This window comes from Aptenodytes forsteri, unplaced genomic scaffold, assembly GCF_000699145.1.
Source record: "Aptenodytes forsteri isolate BGI_AS27 unplaced genomic scaffold, ASM69914v1 Scaffold359, whole genome shotgun sequence".
In the NCBI taxonomy this organism is placed as follows: domain Eukaryota; kingdom Metazoa; phylum Chordata; class Aves; order Sphenisciformes; family Spheniscidae; genus Aptenodytes; species Aptenodytes forsteri.
The window spans coordinates 91,010-117,021 of NW_008795915.1; the positions used below are offsets into that span (position 1 = coordinate 91,010).

The following is a 26,012-nucleotide window of genomic DNA, read 5'->3' on the forward strand; positions in this document are numbered from 1 at the left end:
GGCTGCCTGTTGCCGTTTCTGACAATGGAAATCCCTGCCGTTGCCATAGCACCGAGCACTTGTTGCGAGGGGCTGGGGGGAGATGCTGCATTTCCTCTGATTCACACCGACCCCCCCCTCCACCCACCCTCCTGTGGGTAGACGAATGCTGGTCTGTAAAACCTCGGCTATTTCGGCCAAAATAAAGACAAGTTGTAATAACGCAGCTCTTTGTCTTTCAGATTTCAGGTACTCGGACTCCACCTTTACCTTCACCTATATTGGAGGCTCCAAAAGGTACTTTTTTTTACAGTAATGACTCCCTTCATTTCCTGCTGGCAGTGAGGTGCAGTGGTTCAATACCATGGCAGGCTTTTTTTGTTTCCTTTCCTTTTGCAAGGAGGATCAGTAAATCACCTGCCTTCATGCAAACGTAAACTGAGGAGGAAGTGTCAAGGGAGGTGATCAGAAAGGTGATCATAGTTGTCACAGGCTCATTCCTCTGAGTGCTGCTCTGTGGAGCTTCACTCTTTATCTTTTTTTAACTTGCGTAATATGTACAATTTCTGCTGTACGTAAACTTAACACAGCGAACGCATCAACATGATATAAACTGGGAAAAGTTACAATTTTAATAGCAAATAGGCCAAATTTCACATCAGCACCTTGTTCTCTTGCATGAGAGCCATATTTGGTCCCATAACAGATGCAAGACTGTCTGTAATTGACCAAATCAAATTCCTGAGACATTAAGTGAAAAGTCAGTATAGCTTATAAGGCTAAAAAATGTTTTTATTGAATGTTAGTTTAAATACTATTTCTAAGTGATTCCAAGCTTTTGGTTATAAACTGGGTTGTGCATGTATGCATTTTTTAATTATATTTCAGCATTTGTTGTGTTTGTGTGTTTTCAAAAGGAAATGTATGTAAAAGCTTGAACACACATCCTTTTCGTTTCCCTGACTCTTAGTTACCTTTTACTTAATAAGGTGTTAACAGTATATGCTGCGTCGTTCTCTTATCTTTTAACTGAATTTTACTACACTCGGCAAGAAGCCTTGGTTTTATTTTTTTTTGTTTTAATTTTTTTTTTCCTCAGTTCATTTGATATCTTCAGCAATTGTTTTTCTTTCCCGGGGTACGTCAGGTTAAAGTACTGTATTCTTTGCAAGCGAACCTTTCAGTGCAGGCAGCACTCCCACAGCCATCGGTTCTCCCCTGTGCATGCTTCGGGGCCTGGCTGCAGGACCAGGCTCCCAGATGGTCCCCAGGCTGCAAGACTGCTCAGAAAAATGCTTTCCCACCTCACTACCCTGCCTCTTCCTACTAAAGGAAAAGACAACTTCTGTCATTTTCAGTGGAGTAGAATAGTTTACCCGGTAGCTTAGAATCGATGCATTTTATGTTGCTTGTAGTATACTCTTTCATTTAGGGTTTTAGTATGTGTTTTGTTTTGGTCTTCTTTTAAAAGACAATTTTGAAAAGCTTGATACACTAAAAAATATCTAACAAATAGTATTTATCATGTAATTAAACAATTGAATTTGAAAGTTACTTTGCTCTGTTTTCTAAACCAAATACTGCAGCAAGAAACCAGGAAGTGAAACCTGTCTATTGTTTCCATTTTCCAAGCTGAATAAAGTAAAAAGCCTAAGGGCATAAGTGATGGGAAACAAACTGTTTTATAAATGTTGAAACAAAACATTGTCACTTCTACAACGAGAGACAGAAGAGGGCCTTGCATCTCGCAGCCTTGAATTTTAACTGGGGTCAGCATTTGCTTAGGAAACTGTTGGCTGGAAACTAGTCTCAGGACCTTGAAAATTCAAACTGAATTGAGGAACAAACGTTATGTTTACAGAAATTGGTGAAAGTGGGTTGTTACTTAGAGCATACTCAAATTTCACTTTCCTTTTCACATTTTAAGGACATTTAAAAAGCATCTTCTGAGATAAGGGTTTCATGTTCTCTGCTTGTTTGTATTGTGATTTAGGAAGACGTTTTACAATATTCTTCATGTACAGTGGTGTACGGAGCGGCAGGTTTACGGTAGTAAGCTCTCTTGTGAAGTACGTAAAATGAAAACCCTAAGCCTTGACTATTAAGAGCCAAACTTCAGTTTCTCACATTGAAGATGAGTTGGTGGTTTCTTCTTAGAGAAGGTGCTGGCTGAGCAGCAGCTACGCTGCACTGTGTGCGGCATTCGGGCAAGTCTCCAGTACAGGGTCAACAGCAGTGTCTTGTACGTGGTAACAGTTTAGGAGAGCACAAGGCTATCTAAGGATCTTTTTCTTGCATTTGGCCATGATTTTTTTCTTACTGCCACTGCTGCAGCTGTGGACTTCCTGAGTGGTGACCCCATTTTTTGACTACTGCACTCAGGAATTGTCCCTAAGTGACCAAACCTCTGTTAGCTCATGATCATAGACCTGAGTATCAGCCAGCAGGCCTTGTCCGGTTACTTCAGATATTCAGCCTGATGACTTTGTTTTTCGAACCGACAGCAACACAGGCTTTTGAGTAATGAGCAAAGGGGTGGATGTCCACTGGATGGATGTTCAAACTGAGAAACAGATTTAAATGAGTAGGAGTAGAAATGGTGTGTAAGGAAGATTACAGTGCTTTAGCACTCATTAGCCGTGCTTGGATCTAAGTCTTTTTCATGCTTTATTTCCTTTGGAGGTTCCTTTAGGTCTGTGTGTACTATGGCTTTGTTTTAGCCATAGTGGTTAGATACCAGAGCAGAAACCCTTGAAAGAAGGCAATATGTTCTCTGTTTGAGAAGGAGAGGATTCTTTGTCTTACTCTTGTATAAAGGCAGGTGACAATAGTAGCACGTTAAACATCACTGGGGGTTTTCCTCTGCATACTGTAGTTGCCTCTAGTGCCCATTAAGTCCATTTATCAGTGGTCTTAATTTATAAACTCGGAGCAGATTCTCAGTAAATGAGCGTAAGTCTATGGAAGTCAGTGTACCAGTATTATTTCAGTTATGATGAGGACCTAAGGTTTATTTGTGTTTGTTCTTTAAACTGTTAAGTTTATCTGCGTGACATTTTTCTTTTTGGGGCCAGCTTCTCTGACTTTATCTGATTTTTCCCTGTTGCTTGGATTCATTGCACAGCCTCTTCCTACATTAGTACTATTCAAATATTGAGGTAGTACATAACCACGCTGCAGAGCAATCCAAATAGATAGGCCTGATCCGGAGCACATTTGTCATCGCTTCAGTGGAGTTAACTTGTATTCCCACAGTAAAGTGCTGAACCAAACCCCGAGGGCATGACTTAGCTTTTGTTCAAGTACAGAGGTTCCAGGGAAACCAGCTGAGAACTATTGTTTTTTTGTTCTCTATATAGACCTGTTCTAACATTTGACCTTTAGGTGATACTAAGCTATTATATTGTATAAATAATCTATGTGTAAATGATCACTGGATGGGCATAAATACGCTTCAAGGAGATTCTGCATTTGCAGGATTTTTCTTGAAAAGTTAGAAGGGAAGAATCTCTGTAAGTACAAACATATTTGTATTGTGTGAATTATCATAAATAATCTTTTACCTATGTAGTTCAGTTAATCCTTTTGGACTGTATTTCACTGTACTTTTTTTTTTTTTTTTTAAATGCACTGTGTTCACACTTCCAAATTATTAAGAGTAGTTTGACACTGCAGAGATGCTTCCTGGTTTGGGAAGGTTATAATTATCAATTTATTAGTGAAAGCACATCTTTGTGTATAATGTGGGCACTAAATATGGGGCAGATTGTTTATCAATTTAATAATTTTTAATTTCATTGTCAGAGAGCAATAAGTAGGGTGACAGATTTCTTATGAAGTGAGGTGTTCATTTGGGTGCTGTGACTGTGCAAGATTTACTCTTCTTTAACTACGTCTGGCAGAATATCAGAAATGGATGGATTTGCACATCTTTGTGTATAATGTGGGCACTAAATATGGGGCAGATTGTTTATCAATTTAATAATTTTTAATTTCATTGTCAGAGAGCAATAAGTAGGGTGACAGGTTTCTTATGAAGTGAGGTGTTCATTTGGGTGCTGTGACTGTGCAAGATTTACTCTTCTTTAACTACGTCTGGCAGAATATCAGAAATGGATGGATTTTTTATGCTTTTTACTGCAGGATCTAAAAAGGATATTAAAGTGTGAACATGTTGAATTATCTTTTTTTTTTTAAAAGAATCTCTTGTTTCTTTTTTCCTATTTTCTGCCCCTGTATGAAACATTGCTCTTCCAGAAACCGTGCAGACTGAACAGAACTGCTGATCTGTCATCTTTCAAATAAAAATGCGTGATGCCCTGAAGTTGTTTTCACTTTATATGTCATTTGACATGTTTACATAGAAGCAGTGCTTGGTTGTCCTGAAACAAAGATTTTTCCTTTTTTTAGTGTTTTTCTCATCCCTCTTTATTTTTTCTGAGGCCCTTTTTTTTTCTGAGGCTAAACAAGGACGTCGTATCAGTCCTGAAATACCTCTTCATTCAAATATGTACATAACTCTCATTGGCAGCGAGGGACAATGACAATAAGGCTGTGTATGAGAACAGATCTAATTCTGCAGCATACTGTAAAGAATCTAGGTAGGACCTGTAGGAACTGAACACACAGATTAATTTTGTCAGCAAAATTCCCATCTCCTATTTGCACAGTGGACTTTTGTGTTCTGCTTTCTGTACTTTAGTACAATGATTATAACAATGGCAGTTTTGAAGAAGCAAGGAAAGTTTAATTTTGGTCTGAAGTAGTTGTTTATTTTTGCTTAAAATAATGACAAATTGTTAACTTAGGATGCTTTGATTTTGAATATTTGGCTTTTTGTTTTCTATTCAAGAGGTTATACATAGTGCTTAATATTGTAGTATCAGAAATTCTCATGTAAACTGATGAATTAATTCCCACCTCAGTGTAGCAGTGAAATACTTCACAGCTGGGGAGCTGTGCCACTGAAAGAGAAACTAAATTGCTTGTGGCTTTCTATAGCTAGAAACAAAAACCACTATCTGAAGTCCTAGCACGTTATGTCCACCAGGTGTTTGAACCACTTGATGATAAATAGATACAGATAACTTTTTTTTCCCCTTTAGTGGTATGCCCTATTGCTACTTACGTGAATTTAATAAAACTGCCTACATGAGAAATTCCATTTGGTGAATAATTTTGAAATTCTGGTGTCACTCTGATAACGCTGAAAGTCTTCAGTACAAAAAAAGCTGTGAAGAAAAATGGTTTTGGGCTAATTGGTGTGTGTTTTTATCTTAAAATTTAAGTTCAATTTATATATACTGTAGCAAAAAAGGAGAAAGAGAACTGAAAAACATTTTTTAAACTGAAACATAAAATTGTGTCCAGCAGAAAATATAAAAATGGAACACTTTTCTGAACATTTTCATTTTTTTCTTTCCTTTCCAAAATGATCTAGTTTAAGGCCAGCCTTTTTGGATAGGTTAGTTTTAACCTAGCTCCTCTGTCAGGCTCATTGCATGTCAGTGTGTTACTGGCTATGCAAGGTTTGGGAAGAGAAAGTTGGACTGTTCCTTTTGGAAGCAGTGGTGGCTTACATAAGATGAAAGTGTCCATGAAAGTATGACTTGAGAAGATGATTTTTATGGAATCAATTGTTCTGAATGGTTTTAGTTTAGCTGGAGTCGGTTTTATACAAGGCTTAGGAAGGGCTGGCGCAAGTACGGTTCATCTTCTGTTGCTGATGGCTATGCTTAACTTTGTGTTCAGGTTATTAAATATGTAATTACATTCCTAAAATCTGCCTCTACTACAGCAAGAGAGGGGTGAAAACTAGATACACAGCTTGTACTTAGCTGTTTGTTTCTTGGTATTTCAAAATACCTGAAAGATTGTACATCATTTTTCAATTTTAACTTTCCTATCAAATAGGGCTTAACATTTTTGCTGGGACTGCACCATTTCCTGGGAGATAAATCTGTGGTATGAGACAGGAATCTAGTTTAGATATAACATGGCAAGCATTGTGATTTTCATTTCTTCAGTAAAGGTTCTGTAGATGAAGTAAGGTTGAATACAGCCTTGGGTACTTTTAAAAAAACAGTTTTGTGTCAGGTATTAATTAAGTTTCAGTTTTAAAATGTTTCTTTAAGACAAGCATTTTCCATTCTATGAATTCCCGGTAACGTACCTATTCTGACTTTATACTACCTTCTAATATTGGCAGTGTGTGGTACGTACATGAAACCTACCCATACATTCCTATAGACAGTTTTTTGATAGATACTACAAGAAATTCAGTAGGTGTGATTTAACAAATGATTCATCCTAAAAAGAGATCTAGTAGAACACTATAGTAAAAAAGTCATTAAGTACAATGTTGAGGGTTTGTGAAAAGCAAAATCAACACCATTCTACTCACGGTCTTACGGAGCTCGCCTTTTTTTGGTGGTCTTGTGTCTGACAGTTCCTTCTTGCCTTGCTGTTAGAAAATCAGTGCTGTCTGAAATTAAGCCAGTCCCCATCATTGCATCTCGTGAAAATCACGTACTTCAGGGAGGGTATGGTCTTGTGGAGATCTCTTACTGATCTGGTGAAGTGAGTGGCTGTCCTCTTCCAGCTGCATACTGTACTGATACTAAGAACAATACATTCAAATTGTGAACGTCTACCTTTCAGTGAGAAAAATGTGCTTTTAGGCACTTAAATGAATGGCCTATTTTTCAAGTGCCAAACTCCCACACCACGTAGTGGTCTCGGTATTACTGTGCATTGCTTAGCACTTTTAAAAAGCATCACAATCTTTATGCAGGTGTTTTTGTTGTACAAATGTATGCACTGTTGTTTGAATAGTTCACCAGCACAGAGTTGGAAAGAATGCTTGAATGTCTTTACAGAAAATGTTTTCAGTAACAACTTCATTCTCTGCTTTCATCACATATTTTAACAGATTAAGTACCTAAAAATAGACCTGTAGGCTGTCATTGTTAAGTGTTAAATGTGATAAGACAAATAAATTTAAAAGCAGAGTTCACACTGACAAAATCTATTTAGATCACTTTTATCTGTTTTGGGACTAATGCCATTTCTGGCTTTTCCTGTTAGTCTCTAATAATTTCCCATGTTTTTCATTGCTCATAAATAAAGAGATGAAGATACCTGTTGGCATATTTTTTCCATGGATTACTTGCTGTGCAGAATATGAATTCTCATTTGAGTCAGAGTCTAATCACTCAGAGTCAAAATACCTACTTTAATAAGCTTCAGCACCTAGAGCGAAAGTAAATTTTAAACTGCTGAGAAGGTTCACTTTAGTTACAATTAAAACTCAGAAAGGGATGAAATGTGAGTAACTCTAGAAAAACTCCAATGTGTAATTCTTCCTTGGCCTTAAATAGATTCCACTTACGAGGACAGTTCTTAAGAATTAATGTCCTCCTTGCTACAGGGGGGTGAAGATTTTTACAGATGTTTCAGTGAACTGGCCTCATGTGAGGAAAAGGAGCTCCTTTTAACAGGGTAAAATTGACTCATAAAGATAAGCCTGCTATCCTGTGCAGCAGTAGCTAGAAAATCTCGCTGAAAGAAGAGGGACTAAACAAGCTACAGAAGTAACATCTCCTTCCCCTGACAGCCTTCTGCATGCTCACACAAGATTGCACCCAGCCTGTTTCTATGGGAAGAAGAGCAGGAAAGAGCCCTGCCTAAGGACCAGGAACAATTGTTGCTTTTATTAGTCAGACTTCTCCTGGGAGGACCCATTAGCTCCAGGGAGCTTTATGTCAGACATTGTGTTCCCCTACTGCAAGGGCTAAACACCATCATACGTGCTTCTGGCATTATGTAGTCCCGTGGGAGTAAGTCATGGTCTTGCACATGCTCATGTAAGGTAACAGGCAGAAAACAGTCTTGGGTAAAGGTTGGAGGGTGAGCATCTTTCCGTAGCTTGCTTGCTTGAAGGCAGAGCACCTGCGTGAGCCCTGTAGAAGGCTTTAGCTTCTCCTGGCTGTTGTAGAAGACCGTGGCATGTGCTGGCAATTAGGATTGAGCTGAATGACTTCCTCTGAGGGAGACTTATGTAGTGCTCAGTGGGAGCCTGTCTGGAGCAAAGAATTGAGGCCAAAGAGGAAACTCAAAGAAACTAGCAAACCCTCCAGACGTCTCCTTCCAGCCTCGAGGCATTGATCAGAAATAAAAGGGGCAACGGCATGTCTCCTGTGTAATTAAATGTACTGTTTCCCAAAAGAGAGTGCAAAAAATGGTGATATACCGTTTGTAGACAGAAGTATATAATTAAAGAATAAGTTCCTTTCAAACTGTGTAGCATTCTGCATTTTGTGTCATGTATTACAGGTTGCCATCTTGAAACCTTTTTGCTTTAAATGAATGTGCCATTTTATGTTTATAGATAAGAATTTTTCATATTTTAAGAGCCAAGCTAGAAGGCAGGATAACTTTGTACCATTCAACTGTCATGTTTCTACTCAATAAGGTGTTTGTGACAGACAGCATTTGCTCTCAAGTAGAAAAAATAGCCTATGGGTTAGACATGGTATTCCAGGTCATTAGCTTTTCTGCAAATGGTAGAGTATTTTATTTTAGTTTTATTTGTGGTATTGCTCATTCTTGCTTATTCTTTTTCCTTAGTGTTGAAAACTTCATCTTTGATGGGGAGTTCTCACCCTGTAATAATCATACATGCAGCAAAATATGAAAATACTTAGGATGCTCTTCTGTCAGACTAGGACCTGGGGTTGATAAAGGTATTAAAACCAGGAAGCACTTCATTGTCATAAAAGTACTTACTGATAGTCAGCTGCTTGATCTCAGTTACAGCTGTATGAATCCGGAACAATTCCACTGATGTGATGGGGCTCACTTGGGTCCACAGCAATACTGCTGAATTTTTTATTTGGCCCTGACTACTCCTATCCAGGCAATCCAGGTGATTTTTTCACATGGGGGAGGAGATATGAAGACCAGAGTTCTGTTTCCTGCCATCTTTGCAAATGTATTCTCATTTTTGAGTACTTTCCTGGATGGTGGGAGAGCTGCAATTTATGTAGGGAAAAAAGCTTGCTTTCATGCATTCTTACCAAGTCGCTGGCATTGCAGAGGGCACACACAGAAGGCCAGTTGTCAAAACCATGCTTTTCTTCCTGTCTTTTTAGCCTTAGCATCTGAAAACCTGGTTGTCACAGAGTCCTCTTTTAAGAACGTAATTTGCTAGGCCACATGTAAACCTCTTTACCTGTCACTCACTCAGAATCAGTATTAAATCTTATGCTGAGTCCCAAAATGGTTTCAGAGCTTTTTGTAAATATAAACATTAGTTGAAATAGAAATGGTGATTTCTTCATGAGGACTATTCTGTGAAAACACCTAAAAGGAACATATTGACTTTGTCCAGATTAAAACTGTGTGAAATCTGGTCGTTTCAGTATATATTTGTGCAAAACAGTGGAAGCTGGGTGTGTGTGTGTGGAATTTTTCAGTATTTCAGATTGAAAAATGCAACTTTCAAGTATTAAAAACTTCTGGAAAACATGTATTTGGTTAATGCCTTAGTACGGCAGCTATGGACACTACCAACAGCCTTCCCGTATGGATAGGGAATTATATAAATTAAGGTAGTCTACTGGTTTAATACAGTTCTATGAATTTTACATGAAATCTTTTGTACATGGTTGTAGCTCTAATGGCGTTACAGCTGAAAACTGAGCTTATTAATTCTTTTAAGTTAGAGAATTATTTTTCTCTAAAGACCTTTAATCATGCCATAGAACAAGGCTTGTTAGACTTGGCATAAAATTTCAGTAGTAGGATTTTGTAGGCTTATATGTTGAAGAAGGACTTGTGTTTTATCAGTGGATGACAAGAACAATGAAGTTGGGTATATTTAGGTGGCAACAGGAGGAACATAAACTCTGCAAGAATCTCCTTGGGCATATACTAGTTTTGTTAACTCAGGCCAACAGAAGTTTTAAATTAGTTTAGTATTGGTCTCCAGCATACGAAGTAGAGAGTCACAATAGTCAGCCCACCAAAGATGCAAGCTCTCTTGCCTTTAGCAGACCTATGTGCACATACTTCTCCCCCCTCCCCCCCCCCCAAATATCTGTGTAACACAAGAGCAGCATTGCCTTTGGCATACAGTCCTGCTTTCTACATGTTCCCTGTGCCAGATTTAGCTGTTGATGGAATTTTTACATCAAACTTCAATGTTGGTTAAAGCTGTTCTACCTTCGTTCCTGAAGTAATACTGCATGGGATTAGCAGCCACCAGTTTAGTTCTTCTTGTTAAGGTATTTTGTGCAGTAACCTAAGGACATTTACAATTCCATGTTTTGGCTGTTACATTTTATTTGTTCGTTTTGGTATTCTTAGATAAGATGATAAATTGTGAGAAATTCTAGTGTTTATTTTGTTTTAGCTATGTAGAGCGAATTAAAAGAAATGCATTCTCCGTGTGAACCACACTGTAGGGAGTAGATGAGTAGGGGGAGACTCCAGGCTCTTTCGGTACCTGAATTTATGTTTTACTGATAAGCTTTTATTTGTGTTAGATTGTCCCGCTTGTGATGAATAATTGCTTACTATACTGTTGCTGTGTTTAAATATCAATGATTGGATATTAAAAAATACTACTTCGTAAAAGTGTATGCCTTTACTGAAGGCATGAAGAAACACATTCATCCTGTAGTTCAGCTAAAAACTGACCTTTGCCAAGGACAACAAACACACAGAGATACGGAGTGTAAATACCTTTTACATCTAGCACTGTCTGGCTTCAAGGCAGGCATGGATGTGTGGAAGACGCTGTCCTCCCAGTGTGCTAGTAAGGATTAGGCATTTGCTGTCCATGAAGAGAACAGGAGTTGCAGTTACAGGAGTCAGGATAAAAATTACAAAAGCTATTGATTTTGCTCATGGAGAACATAAACCGATCATCATTTAGGGTCAAGAAAAGCTTTTACCCTGGCTACAAAGTTCTTTCTCATTTCCCTATTAGTAAGGCATCATCAGCCAACAGCACAGTGGGTCAAGTCTTTGACTGAAAGGCCACTGTGAAAGGTGGCATGTCTTGTCTGGCATGGCAATTTCTAAAGCATGTTTCCAGCATATTTCACTGTATGTAACAGTTGTAGAACTTTTGACATAAGTGCTGAGCAAATCATCATAAATTGCTGGTATTAATGAGCATTTCGCCATTACTCTGGCTGCTTACAGCGTACTCCCATCTGTATTTTGTCCCAAGTTATTTCTCTGTTGTACTTTATGTGATGTAACATTATTACCATATTCTCAACTAATTTAAATTGACAAATTGCCATGGAATTCAGTAAATTCATGCCAACTTATAGCACTGACGACCTGTCTATAATTCTATTGATCTTGTTAAGGAAGTTTAAATAGAGCAAAGCTAAATATAAATCCAGTATGTTATCTTCATTGACTTCTAATAGAATAGTTTAATATATGCATGATTAGTTACATACCAAAGTGAAATTACACATTATTTGTGTTTGCGTTTTAGGTGACAGGTAGAGACAAGTTTCATGGAAGCTGATAAAGTGAGGTATAAATTATGTTCTTTGGGAATGGCTCATATTGAAAGGGGGGGGACGACACCAAAATGGGGCAGAGATGCCTGAAGTGATAGAGACTTGAGAAGTTTTCCCCCATAGCAAACAGGTGTTCCCAGCAGTGTGGCACTCGAGTCTCAGGTTTGCATGTGGTGCAACCCCATGAGCAAAGGCACTAGCCAAGACACCGCAGTGGTCTCTTTTTTCATTTTCGGTGCTAGGGTGAGCTTGACAGAGCACTTGCCTGCCTGTGTGCAACATAGATGTTCCCACAGGATCCCTCTGGCACAAGGAAGGTCTCATCCCACAGAAAATACCACCTCTGCACTCCCCCTTGAGAGATAATGATGACTTCAATCTGCAGAAGTCAGAGAAGGTTTCACACCAACCCTGACCATGCTGTTTCCATTTCAGCTGTGCCACTGGACAGCATAGGCTCCTTAGTATTGTCTTTCCATTCCTTCCCAACTTGTCATTTTCCACCCTTCTTTCTTCTGGCCTTTTGTTTTCCAGAGGTGCTCTGCATACTCATTTGTTCTGACAAAACCTGGTTATCCGTTGTATTCATATTGTTGAAGCAGACAGACATGAAATAGTTGGTATTAAACAACTGTACTATGCAGGTTAACAACATGGAGCAGCTATAGATCACTTATCTCCCAGTTCTCTTCAGATTATATATATATCCTGAAATGCTTATTTCGGTTCTTGGGAAGTTTCATCAGAATAACAATGGGTGCTCAGACTGTTAGTCAGAGTGATCACATGTTCGTTGCTGTTCGTTATTCTGGTTTTGGTGTCTAATAAGTGGGTGGCTAGAAAAAAAACCACTGCTGAAATAATTGCAGCTGCAGCCTGAATTGTTTGCTGATTTAGGTTTAAAAATCTTTTTTAGCTGGGATGGTTTTGAGATTTCTGTTGTATGTAAGTAAGACTGAACAGAGATATTTAGAAATAGTATGTATTTCAGATGTTTCACTGTAAATACAGCACAGGTGTAAGAATGCATTTTAGCTTGAACCAGTAAAAGTTGTATGGTGTTATGCATTATAGAAAATGTTTTAAATAGAACTGCAAAGCAAATAGAAAAATAGATGTTGCTTTATACAGTTTCCCATTCTTCATTTTACAGGCTATTTATTCTTTAAAAAGCACTCTTTATGGACCTTTGGGAGTCTCTCTCCAGTAACTATCTTTTAATTCTGTTCCCCCGAATATAGGAAACCTTCTGATATTACCATCAGTAATGATGCACATTTCATTAGGTGCATAGTGCTATTAATTGTCACTCTGCACTTCTCAGAGTGTTCAGTACTTGTTTTGGGGATCATTACAATGTTCTTTTCATGTATTTGTCCAGTAATATAATTGGTTGAGGGTGGCTTTTTGCCCTCTATGATGCTGTTTGAGATTTTCCTTGGTTGGCTTCTGCTTTGATTTGTGATGATATAAGTGACAGATTAAAGACTCATCCTGTTGCAAACCTGCTGGTGGAGTTTCGCTAGTGTGAGCTGGACTCCTTGGGTATGTCTATGTTTTTTTAAGGGTCAGGCTTGAAAACAGGTTTACCTGTTGTGCAGATGACCGGTCCCATAGGCACAGGATGGGTGAAGTGTGCCCTCAGCACACAGAACTGTACGGCTAAGGACCACGGTGGGGTGGTGTGCCAGTAGGTACAGCCGGAGGAATGAGCCATGGGCTGTGCCCTGCACAACCGTGTAAATGAAGGGAGGGTGAAATTCTTGTGCATATACCCTCCCTGAAGGCTGCTGTTCCACACCTCAGCAGATGTAGCACTGGGATCTACCTGAAGTGACCATCTTTGATCAGAGATGTTTCAGAGCAGGATGGAGAGCCTGCTGTGTGCTCCACTGGCTGTCCACTGCCAGCTGTGGGGCAGAGCCTGGCAGCCTGCCGTGGGAGTGTGCACTTCCAAATGACTGCTCTCCTCCCATGTCAGGACAAGTGTGACTCGTGGCAGGCTGGCAGATAGCATAGCTCCACGGGACCGTTCGGTGGGAGTCAGGTCAGGTAAAATAAATAATTAACTACTTCAGTGAAATAATATGTGTGTGGGGGGAAAAACTCTTTTGTTGCCAGCAAAAAGCTCATCAGGCAAATGGAAGGAATTCTGTGAGTTCAGTATCTGTGAAATTTGGAAAAAATGAGTTGAAGGTGGATCACAGACCTTTTTCATTGCCTCTGCTTCCCAGATTGCTCGGAGTCCTTCAAGTTAAACATAAAATATTTTCTCCTGGAGAGGAGCTAAGCAAAAAGTATCTCTTTTCCAGTGCTAATTTCATATAGTAATCTTGCGTGCACAAAGCTGCAGCATATGCAGTCGCTCCAGACCATATCCAATACATGCACGCACGTTGATTTTAGACAAGTGGTGTCAGCTTTCTGTGTAGCATTCTGTCCTTTCTTCTTCCTCAGAGGTTTTATAGCTCTGAACACATCTGAGCTCTCCATAATAAGAACTCTTTTTTTTTTTCTCTTTTCCTTTTTCTCTAATTCAAATCTGTGTGCGTTTTTTAAATGTGCATGCAAATGAGTTTTGCCCCTCAGTTTCCTGGTAAGTTGCCACAATGGCCAGGAAGGTGGCAGAGGTTCTGCGCCATTGCTCGGGGGGGCACTCATATGTGACTGAACGTGGCAGAGCCTTGTCACAGGAACAGGTTCGCTGTTCTCCTTTTTGTTGCTGCTGCTGTTGCATGAAGGACTATAGAAGAGAAATCTGGAGGGAGTAGTGAAAAGAAAGAGCGTGGGTCGGCATTCAGCTCTGAGTTACATCATTTCAAAGTGGAAGTCTGGCTGCGTGTGGAAAGGCATCTTTATTAAAGAGATTGTGTGTTAAACTGTAGACAGAATAAGGTGTTATTTGTTGCCATCTACTTTCATCAACAATTAAAATACTTTAAAAGACAATAAGCACAATGTAAATATCTGTTTTCCCATTATCTGTTTACCTCTGTATTTTATCTCAGAGTTATTTATCATTTATTTTTAATGACAATAAATAATTCTGGCAGGAGGTTGAAGCCAGGTGTGTTACATATTATGGTAGTGTTATTTCCTTCAGAGATACAATGCCACGTTTTGTTCCATTTTATTTTGAAGGGGATATATTGAGGATGACCAATACCACACCTTATTCTAATATGTCTAAATAAAATAATAATTTAAAAAAGGCATCTGACTGAACTGCATTGAAGGCTCAGGTAGGTAAAACAGTTGAGCTGTTCTGCCCCTAGTATTTCGAAGTTCCTTGTCAGATGCTGCCCATGACTCTGCAGTGGCAGTATGTTGTTGATTGGGACATTAGCTGCTACTGAGTGAGAATCCTTTACAGCTCTCAAACTTAAGTGATTTCAATGTCTTAATGATTGCAATATGCTCATGATTAACTAGATAATACACTCTACTGAAAAATCCTTGAATTGTGAGGTGAAGGCTGAGTGGGCTGGGGTGATGTTGGGACTTTCCTGTGTAGATTATTTCTATTTTGAAGTCAATTCGTCAGAACTGCTGAGGTTTTTATTGCTGTACTTGATAAGTTTCAGGAGATTATTGCATAAACATTTTCATTTTGGTTGTTTTCACTGAAACAAAATACATAAAAGGTTTCTACATTTAGCCTGTTCCTCTCCACCTCTAGACTATATAAACTGATGAGATGACATAAGCCTAACTAAAGAGAAAGCGCAGTTTAATTTCCTTTATATAGCCATATTTTGCCTTTATCGTTACATTTATTTCAGTTAGAGATTATTGGAGTAATTGAGGCAAATATTCAATGTTTGGTCAATTTCATTTTGAAAGAATTCCATTTATAGTTCGAATTGCTTTGATGTGTTTGGCTGTCTTAATACCTGTAGCCTCAGTCATCTGCATAAAGCTGAAGCAATGATACTGGTTTTATTTACACTCGAAGAACTTAACCCTATGTATCTGCCCAGCAATCTAGCTAAAAATCCTCCTTATGTTTATATGTAATACATATTTAATTACAAAGGCTTCAGGTACTCAGTGATTCCTTTGTTAGTATTATTTGCGTTAACATTGACCATCTCACGTGGTCAATGTCATGGTCAGTAGCATTTTGAGAGAAGAATAAGTGGTCAGGGGACTATCCATTAATTAAACTTCATCTGAGATTTCCAGCAGGATCCTCCAACATGTAACATGCCATGTTTATGTTCCTGATACAAGCATGTATTTGTGTTGATGATGGGAAGTTGGGTCACTGAACTTTCAGCTTTCATTATTTCATAACCAGCTATTTCACAGTTACACTAGTAAAATGGCAAATGACCCTGCAAAGGTGTGTTGAGAAACAGCATGGTAAAAACATTCATCTGTTAGAATAAAATCTAAAACACCTTTATTTTCCATTGAAAGTGAAGATGGATGAACATGCCGAGCAAGTGCCAGTGTACTAGTAAGAAGGCAGTGGGGCATTTGTGTCAGAGAAACTTACACTTGTTGGCCTTTTGAACCATTCTCCAAGTATCTGTGGAATGAAATTTATTTATGTCTTATAGCACCTGTCTCGCAATGTGTACTGGCCTGTATCTGGTTTCCTGCGCGTCCGAGCTGCCGGTGTGGGGACCCTGCTCCCGGCAGGACTGGCAGGCTACTGAGGACAGGCTTTGCAAAGGGAATGTGCTGAGGTGCCCGGTAGGAAAAGCTCCCAGGCTTGTGTTGGGACATGCACTCTCAGGGAATTTAGGTACTTGCTTCGTGTCTGAGGTCATGAAGCGTTAGGTATCTACACCAGCCCTTTTTGTTCCAAAATACAGCTAAACATTTTGTGGCAGTGGTTCCCTTCGGTAGCGTATGATCCTGCTCTAGTCCCAGGGGTAGAGATATCAGGATGCTCAATTGTGAGACTCCACGGCACATCCAGCCCCACAATTAGGCTGCTCTGGCCTGAAAACAGCCTAAACGTTTCTTAAAACCTCTGCATTGTCCAGGCCCCTTCTCGTTTGTCATTTAGCTGTGGAGATTTCTAAAATTTAGTCTCACAATCCCTAAATTCTTTTCTATGCCTGTGACTAATTGTGTAAGACTGCTTGGACACCAGCAGCTCAGATGCAAGCTCCGGAGCAGAAATGTAGGTGCTTAGGGGACACGGCTGGTTAGGAATGGAGATGTCAAAAGACTTTATAATAAGCATTCAATCTTCCGTCTCCTGGGTCAGCTAATAAGTTCCTTTTGTGAAGTGAAACTCATCTGATGTCAGTTGACATAGCTTCATGTATTTTTCAATGTAATTTTGCTCTAAATCCATCTTTTAATACAAAGCAGTTGTGGGATTCTTGCCTCACTGTGGTGTTTCGAGTAAAATGACAGTTGCAGCTCCAGCATACCGTCTGTGTGAGATTCGGGAGCCACTGAATTGTGAAGGATACATCAAGCCCTTGACATCTAGGATATACTTCGTCAGTAACGAAAAATAACAGCTTATTTTTTTTCACTGGTAAAGTCTGTGTATTCTGCTCCCCAAATAAATATATCTCATTCTCACAACTTAACCTCAAGCTGCCTTGGTGCAACATGGTTTATAACCAGTTTCTGCTCTCATGTGTTCTCCTTCTCAGATGGTATTTCTTAAAAACATTAGAGATAATAGAGGAGAAGGTCTAGATTAGATTATCTTTCACAGATGGGTATTGCATTGATGAAACAATGTAATCCAATCACGAGTTTATGTGCCCAAGCATCTGTACTGTGTGAATGCATATACTTGCATTCAGATATTTGAACTCATGTTTAAAGTGTTACTTAATGGCATAGGGGAAGGTGACATATAGTTGCATCAGCATGGACAGCTGCAGATCTCAACGATGAAGAATGCTGCTAGGTCAATTTTAAAGCAATATGATTATGCAAGTCTCTCCCTAATGTAGCTTTGGTGCATGTCTTGCAACTCAGTGAATGCTGTTGTCTTGTTTCATTAAGAAGTCTACAAATGCAAAGGTTTAGTGACATCAGGGGCTGTCCCTGGTTTCACTGGAGTGCTTTGGGACATTGCAGGAATAATGCTCTTTCACTGCCCCACATCCAGTCTCATGCCTTCCAGTAGCTATGCAGGTTGAAAATCTGAGTCAGGACTATAGCTCAGCCTAGATACACAAAACCAATCCTCAGCTGGGTGTGCTGGAGCTGCCTTACCCAGTCAGAGCCAGAATGGGGGTAGAGAAGGGGGTAACAAGGAGACAGTGGTGGAGAAACTGGGGGAGAATGGGGAGCCAAAGATGGCTGGATATTGATAGGAAGGGTAGAGGGAGCGACAAGGAGATACACACGTACTTTGGAAGGGGAAATGGAAAGACAGGTGTGAGAGCTTGAGTCAGAGAGAAAACGCCGCCAGTAAGAGCATGTGAGGAAAGATCGTGTCTTGGGGGGGGGGGGGGGGGGGGGAACCCTCTATCGGATTTTAAAATGTGTTATACTCTAAGGAAATGTGCCATTCCATATTGAAATGATTAAAATAGGCTGGGAGTAAAGGGGAAAATACATTTTGCTGCTGTATTTACAGGGACAAAATAGACTACAGAAAAATAGAGCAAAAATCAGAGCAGTGTGTAATTGTATATGTATTCAGTGCAGCTGTGTAGAATAAGGCAGGTTTTACTGGTATGTATTATGGACAAAAGTCCATATGGACAGATACCTGAAACATTGCCTCTCTTTTGCCAACCACCAAGTTCTTGATCTAAAGCATGAGGCCTCCAGGTCTTGCAAAGATGCATATGTTTTTTTCATATGGGCCAAGAACAGTCTTTATTAGTCTCATTCTTAGAAATAATTGGCCCATTCTAGATTTTACTTTTTTAAAAAAAGAAAACTCAAGATAGATAATCTGTTGGGGAAACTGCTCCTAAAACATTACAGTCTGATAAAATCTTAGGACATTTTTAATGGTGGCCATGCTGTGTACCATGATCAGATTCAAATTTGGCTTTAAATTAATTTGTGTCCCTGTAACTTATGAGTCTGATTGCAAACTGTAATAGAAGTCACTAGATCTAACTCCTGGCTGAACTAACATTTTTGTTTCAGGCAAACAAATTAAAACTGTGTTAATTATAGAATAGCGCTTGGATGTATATAGCCTAGGTTTCTTGTTAAAATACTTTACTTTTTTGGCTGCAGTCTGAAAACTAAATACTTGCATATTTGCATGCATAAAGATGAAGGAGAGGTTTTTAACATCTGTCTAATTGTCAGTGGGATTTTAAATATGGATTGCAATCCTGATTCATATAAATTTACTCATACAAAGAGGTTTACAGAGGGGGATGCTCAGGTAAGGATTCAGAATGAAGTCTGCAGAAGTATGTGGGGACTGTGGTAGGTAGAGTTACCGACAAGAGCTGCAGTGATGTATGGGTCTGTTGCTGGATCTGTTATGCATATTTTAAAAGCAGCTCTCATGGTATTCCAAAAGTAAAAACCTGAGACAAGAATGGGCATCTTCGAAAAGGTAATATCCTTGATGCTTTTCAAAGTTCTTTTAAACTGGAGACGTATAGTCTTGGTGGGACCTGCATTACATTTGAGTTAAAATGGAGAAGAGAGATAAGAAAAGTGGATCTGGATGTATTTGAAGATTTACAGAAATACTTGAATTTGGAGACATTTGTACTGCTACAAGAAATCTAAGTTCACAGCATATACTGTTATGAGCTGCCTCCTAACACTGTACCTGTTGTGGTTAACCCCGGTGGGCAGCTCAGCCCTGCACAGCCGCTCGCTCACTCCCTCCTTCAGCCCCGCACAGCTGCTTGCTCACTCCCCCCAGCGGGAGTCACTTGGGGTCAGCTGTCCCAGCTGTGTCCCCTCCCAAACTCTTGCCCACCCCCAGGCTACTCGCTGGTGGGGCAGCGGGAGAAACAGAAATGGCCTTGATGCTGTATAAGCACTGTTCAGCAATAACTAAAATATCCCTGTGTTATCAACACCGTTCTGGTCACATCCAAAACACAGCACCATACAAGCTACTATGAAGAAAATTAACTCTATCCCAGATAAAACCAGTACAGTACTGTACTTTCATACTGATAATGCAAGACATGTCTAGCACATAAGCTAAGAGGTTGTGTGTCAGTCTGCACTGACACTGGCATTTATGGGAATTTTTTCCCCTACAGGAAGAAGGAAATAAGTTGCTAATTATTTCGCAGCTCAGCAAGTCCCTTTCTCCCCTCACTAATGACATTTAAATTGTGAGCAATTTCCTTTGAAATCAATAAAGTTTGATGGAATTATAACCAAGCAAAAAAAAGAAGAAACTCATTCTCTTTTAATCTTCTTGTATGCTTCCTTTCCCCCATCTCAGACTGTAGATCACTTTGACCCTAAATTGTAACAATTCCTACTTACCCAGATTTGCATAAAATCCATAAAATGTTTTAAAGTGTAATTGAAGCATGTTAAACAAATACTTGTATCTGCTCCTAAGATTGCTTTAATTTATATACCTCGTGTTTCGTATAGGTGTAGCCACTAAATCTGCATGAAGCAAAAGTCTTTGGTGAAGTGAGACACCAGGGACACTTTTCCGGGTTCAGGGAAATTAAGTCAGGTCAGGATTGCATTCTGCATGTTATTCTTCAGAGGATTTATTTACCTGACCAAAAGCTATTTTCCTCCACTGATTCACTTTAAAATAAACCTTTGAGCACTTCTGTTCAACAGACATGGAAAAAAATACGTCTGAAGGAGAATCTGATTTAATTCAGACCTTCCTTTTTAATTTAAGACTTCCAGTAGCAATGGGAACTCAGAGATACTCAGTGGACTTGAAAGAAAGATGAATGACATTTTTATGCTGTCATGTATTTAATCCATCAGTGCTGAGACACTTTAAAATATATGGTCCCATTAACTGTTTTTTACTGTATACATTTCTTAAAGAAGAGTGTCTGATGTGCACCCTTAGAGCAGCGCAGGGCTGTGGGTTAGAGCCAGTAATCTGTGTACTCTGGAGGCAGCGGTGGGAACGTCAGCCCCCTGGCTCCTATTCTTTGAAGACTTTCCTCTTTTCTGAAAGAGGAATAAGGTTTATGTAAATGGCTGCTGCCAATGCTGTTTCTTAACAGCATCCCTTCCAAAGTGTTTCATTAAGATCTGCTGCTGAAACTGCAGGACCACTGAGGTCTGCAGGTAGTCACATTTGCAGGCTGAGCAGGAAGGAACTCTGTGTTTCTGCCATGCAGAACTGCTGTATCTGAAGGGTGGGATATACTGGTCATGCTCCTAGTCTGCTCTTTGCTGGCTTGCATAGGAGGCCTGAATGTATAACCAAATATTCTCTGTACCAAAGCTTAGACTCTCCTAACCTTGCTTCTGTTTAAGCATAAGTGCTCTGATTCTGCTGTGAAAGTGACCTCTGTCTACCTGTAGAGAGAGAGAGAGATTACAATGTCTGAGGATACATAACATCTGTAGATATTTGGCTTCTTTTTCTAAGGAACCTGAGGGTTTCTGCTGCTGTGCCTTCTGCATAGAAGGCATTTTGTGTTAATGTTGTTTTGGGTGTGTTAGAAATGCTTTGTCTGACAGGAAAGGGTTATCACATAGCCTAAAGATGCTCAAAGTGTGAATTCAGCTGATCTCCCCTAGGGAAGTGAGATCTTCCCAGGTGATTGTTTTGTCCATGGCTTTCATATACAGGTCTACCTTGTCACCCATGGTGTTTTTGAAAAGCACCATTGTCTGAGCAGCGTCTAATAGGTCTCCCTAGCTAGATCCCAATCTTTCAGAGAACCAAAGCAGTTTTTTTGGCCATGCACTTTATATAGCTTTTTAGAAACAGGTCAGACTTACTAGCTTTGTCTCTTGACCGGTGTGGGTCCTCCTCCAAAAGCCAAGTGGTGGGGGTGTCAGTGAGAAAAGGGTAAACCAGGACAGGGAATCGAATGCAAGGACACAACAAGCAAACTGCAGGGCCGCTGTTACCTCTGCCCCCTCCTGTATGGTCAGTGGGAGATAGAGTTTGGGTCATGTAATTGTAGCTTCCACATTTCTTTGGGTTTTGTAGAGGCTACCACTTTTTTTTTTCCTCCACATGTTCCCTGGGCATGGGCACTCTGTTGTTACCCTTCCAGGCTTGGGACCGTGTAGCCTACAGGTCCCAATGCTGCTGCTGCTGCCTCAGGCTCTGCACCACTCATTAACATTTGTTTCCAGAGCTTCACCTCCAGGGTGGATTTACACTTTAACAAGTAGCTGTCAAATGAGAGGTAAAGGAAACAAGTAGAAGGGTAGGTTCAACATGGGTTTCTTGTCTCAGTTTTGCTTAATTTAGCCCATATTATACACAGAGGCTGACTGGCTGATTTCTTTGCTGCTGTGAAACATCCTGTCACCCTGGATCAGGGTCTTCTGTGCTGGCTCTCATCTGTGTAAACCACCTTCCCACAGCCCAGGCTGACCCCCAAACTTCAGTCTTGCCTGCCTGCTAGGAAAGCCCTACCTTCCAGCCTATCTTCAGCTTGGCACTTCTGTCCGTGTGTCCTTCCCCTCAGTCCCCCAGAGATCGTAGAAGGCAGCATGGGAGCCTGGGCTCTTTTTCTGTTGTTGTGGAAGTTATTTATTTCCAAACTTAAGACCTTTTTCAGAAAAAAACAGAAAAGCCATTTTGTGTTGAAATAACCTTACTCATTACTTACTAGCTCTTAATTAGTGTGGTTTTTTTTTTCCTGACAAATTGGTAGTTGTTATTGCTCTTCTTTTAGTGGAAGGAACACAGTTCAATACACTGTGAGAGTGAAAAGCAGCTGTTAGATATAAAAATAGAGGCAGTTCATAAAGGCAAAACAGAATTAATGTGATTTATATATACAGATTCACCCACAGCACTACAGACAGCATTTTCAAGTTTTGCTTGTGCTATCTCCTTCTTTCTGTAAAATTTTTGTCATGCTTTCAGTTGTACATGTATTTTTTCATCTGCAAAAATACAGGCTTAAGATGCCCGGTGCAGATACTCTTTTTTTCTAAGTCCTTCTCTCTTGCATGGTGCCTTCTGCTGTCTTGGCTTTCTTTGGGGTTTTTGTGCCTGAGTGGAGACTTGAAACTTGGCGGGGGGGGCGGGGGATGCACATGCAACGTTCATCTCCTTTAGCTGCAATTGCTGCCATCCCGCACAGCAAACCCCGCGTAGAATCACACAGGTCCTGGTGTGAGGGCTGAAAGAAAGGCTAACATACTTGTCAGGGAAGATGATACCTCTGTGTAGCAGTTTTGGAGAAGGAAACTATCAGTTTCAAAGGGATTACTGTATGGGTAAGACCTCATAGTGTGTTGCCAGAATTAATCTGATGAGCATAGAAGATTTTTTGAAAGGCTACTTTTTCCGTATGTGTAGGTGTTTACACAGTGACTTTACAATAGAGATTTGGCAGAAAGGTTAGTATGTTTTAAGCACCAAAGAGTTCCTGTTTTGTAGTATACAGTATTCAACTGTGTTGGCAAAAATAAAAAATACTATTTTTCATTTTTTGTGCCTCTCAGCTGTCACGTCCCTAATCTTTGTATGGTCACAGAACAAATGATCAGTGTGGTGAATTCAGTTTGTTGCAGAAAATATTTTGTTCTTACAAAAGCAAGCCTATAGTACATGCCTGAAAGCCAGAAAATAGTGTTTTAACTATCAAGTCTTTTAGTACCTCAATTTCACCAGTATTGCATAGGAATAATGTTACTTTACTTCGTAGTAGTATTCTGAGATTAATTGGTTTATGGTGCTTTATCAATATTAAATCAGAACTGTCAAAGCTGGCCATCATGATATCTGAGGTTCAGACAGCAAGAGCAGTTGCAGTTTCAGCACTAGATGATCTCTGCTCCCTGAGCTGTACTCTGTGTACTAGCCTGCTGTGGCTAGTGTGAAAATTATAAGGTAGTCCATTTATCTGCCTAGCAAATGTCATAGTGTTTTCTTTTTTCTTTTTTTGCCTTTGCTTGTGCAACATTTACATTTCTTTTTTCTTTGAACTAAATATGCAGTTGGTACTTTAAGTCTTTCTGGATGTATACCTTAGGACTTGACATTTCAGTGCTTAGCTTTTTGATGATTTACAAGAATTTACAAGGATTTACATTCACAGTTTATGCTTGTGGCCATGCTAGTTATTTTCTCGGGGGCTTTGACATCTCTTGATATATCTGAAAGCTTTTCATTATAGTTTTGGGACTAGATAGGGAAAACGTCTTCATAACCAAGATGGTCTCTCAGGTGTACAGCTATCCAGATTGGAGAATTTAAGGCAGATGATGCGAATTCAAGATTGAGATGGGTGAAACATTTAGGAAAGCGCGGGTGCAGAGGCTGTGCAGTTCCAGAGTTCGGTTCCTCGTACGTAATCCAGCCTAGCTGCAGACTGCTGCCCAAAGGCAGCTTTTTCACTGTCCCCCAGCAAGGAGGGATCTGTGGCTATATTAATATCCTGTCCATTCTACCAGGGAGTTGATTTGTTAGAGAACTGATGATTATGGCTGCACGGTCGTTAGATGCAGCACAAGGGAGAGATGAAATGGGTTGCTGGGTCTTGAGAGCAGTGAAAGCGGTGAGAAGAGGGGAGAGAAGGGGATGTCTTTTTTTGGTGGCAGCCCACTGTTTAGGTTGAATTAAACATAGTACAAAGCTGCTCTCTCAGGGATCTCATATTTAGTTAACTGTGAGGTCCTTCAGTACCACTGTAACTCACTGTCCTTGTTTGCTCGTATCTCCCGTCAGTCAGAAAATTTCACTCTCCCTTGGTTTTAGCTTGTTTTGCTTCATCCCTCGTATTTATACATTTGTCATTCCAGACATAGCTGTATGCCATACACATTCTGATAGAGAAAGCCATAAGCATCTTGCTTTGTTCCCCTGTGGTCTGGTTTGGCTAAAATCTTTTGTGGCTGAGCAGAATAAATGAAATGCAGCCATGAACAAGAAGCTATGGCCTTCAGTTACAATCCTCTAATTTAGAAGTCTCTTTCTTTTAATCATATATACTTGTCAAACGTGCAGTTAATAAACATTTGCCACTGATTTAACAGGCCCTACCTAACACAATAAGGTAGGGCCAACAACAAGAAGGCATACGCCTTCTGGTGTTTAGTTCCTCTGATGCCTGAAAAGAGGTGATGCACACCGTAACATTTGCTCCTTCAGACTCATGTTTTTATGCAGAGAGCACGTTAAGACAATCTCTCACTGTTGCTGCAGCGGCGGGAGCAGGGACATCCTTGCTGCACGCAGAGCAGTTAAGGAATCAGAAACAGTTCTGCTCCCACTAGTCTCTGGTTATAGCTGGCAGGTTGAGAATTAGCTATCAGAAAATTTCCTTAGCCTTAATATTAATCACTGTAGGGCAGCAGTGATGGCATTATGACTTCCAACTACCTGTATAAAACAGATGTATAAATCTCCATATAAGGTAAATTAATGATGTTGAGAGACAGTTTCAGACACCTTTCCTTTGATTATTAGAAACTTTTCCCATTTCCGACCCAACTGTAGGTAGTGAACCAGCACTCATCCTCTTGTTCTTACACAAACATTTTCCTTTACATTAAATAGTTGCTCTTTCTTTTGGAATTTTGTCAGAGACAAGCCACGCTCATTTCAGCTTTGTTTTTTCTTGGCCTCCCTGGTTGGATCCTTCTACCTCATCGTTCAGTTTGGGAATGGCTGCGAAGAACCTGGGGCATGACTGATGTCAGGCTGCAAAATAAACTCTCATCTTTGTCTTTGCACTTCAGCTTATTGTGTTAGGTAGGGCCTGTTAAATCAGTGGCAAATGTTTATTAACTGCACGTTTGACAAGTATATATGATTAAAAGAAAGAGACTTCTAAATTAGAGGATTGTAACTGAAGGCCATAGCTTCTTGTTCATGGCTGCATTTCATTTATTCTGCTCAGCTGGAAAAGATTTCAGCCATTTAAAAAGTGGCAGCTATTAACCTGGTGTCTCATAAAGGAATGTTTGCATTTTCTCTTGAACCATCTGTTCTTCTTATAAGACAATAGTATAAATGAAGGAACTCAGTGTTCTCTAGTATTGTCTAACAGTCTCATTTGTTGGACTTGGCTGTTCCATTGTAACAGCTTATTTACAATACAGTTTGATAAGTTGTAGATTCACATATGGTAGAGGTGGAAGGAAGAACCTGTGGAGTGAAAAAGTTTTGCAGTACTTTAATGCAAGTGTATGTTGCACTGGGTTCTGCTAATACAAATTGTATCTGGAAAATCTATCCTAGTGATTAAGGGGGTGGTTGTCCTTTTATATAAAAAATGGAAATGATAGGATAAAACTAAGGCAAGTGCAAATATATATGAATACTTTGTAATTCATATAGTTGGTTGTCTGACCTTGGTGGAGAGTCTTAATACGTGGCATGTAGACATAGCTCAAAAATGGCTGGGGGGGGGGGTTCTTTTTTCCTCTGGCGCAAAAAAA

General features: G+C 39.8%; 1 protein-coding gene across 1 annotated transcript in view; it reads left to right on the forward strand.

Annotated features, from left to right (window-relative positions):
• The first annotated feature begins 145 nt into the window (after positions 1 to 145).
• Positions 146 to 26,012, forward strand: part of PARP8 (poly(ADP-ribose) polymerase family member 8) — a 114,673-nt gene continuing 88,806 nt past the window's right edge. The window contains exon 1 of the mRNA XM_009284618.1: positions 146 to 276. Coding sequence (XP_009282893.1) covers positions 146 to 276 — 131 coding nt within the window. The remainder of the gene's footprint in view (positions 277 to 26,012) is intronic.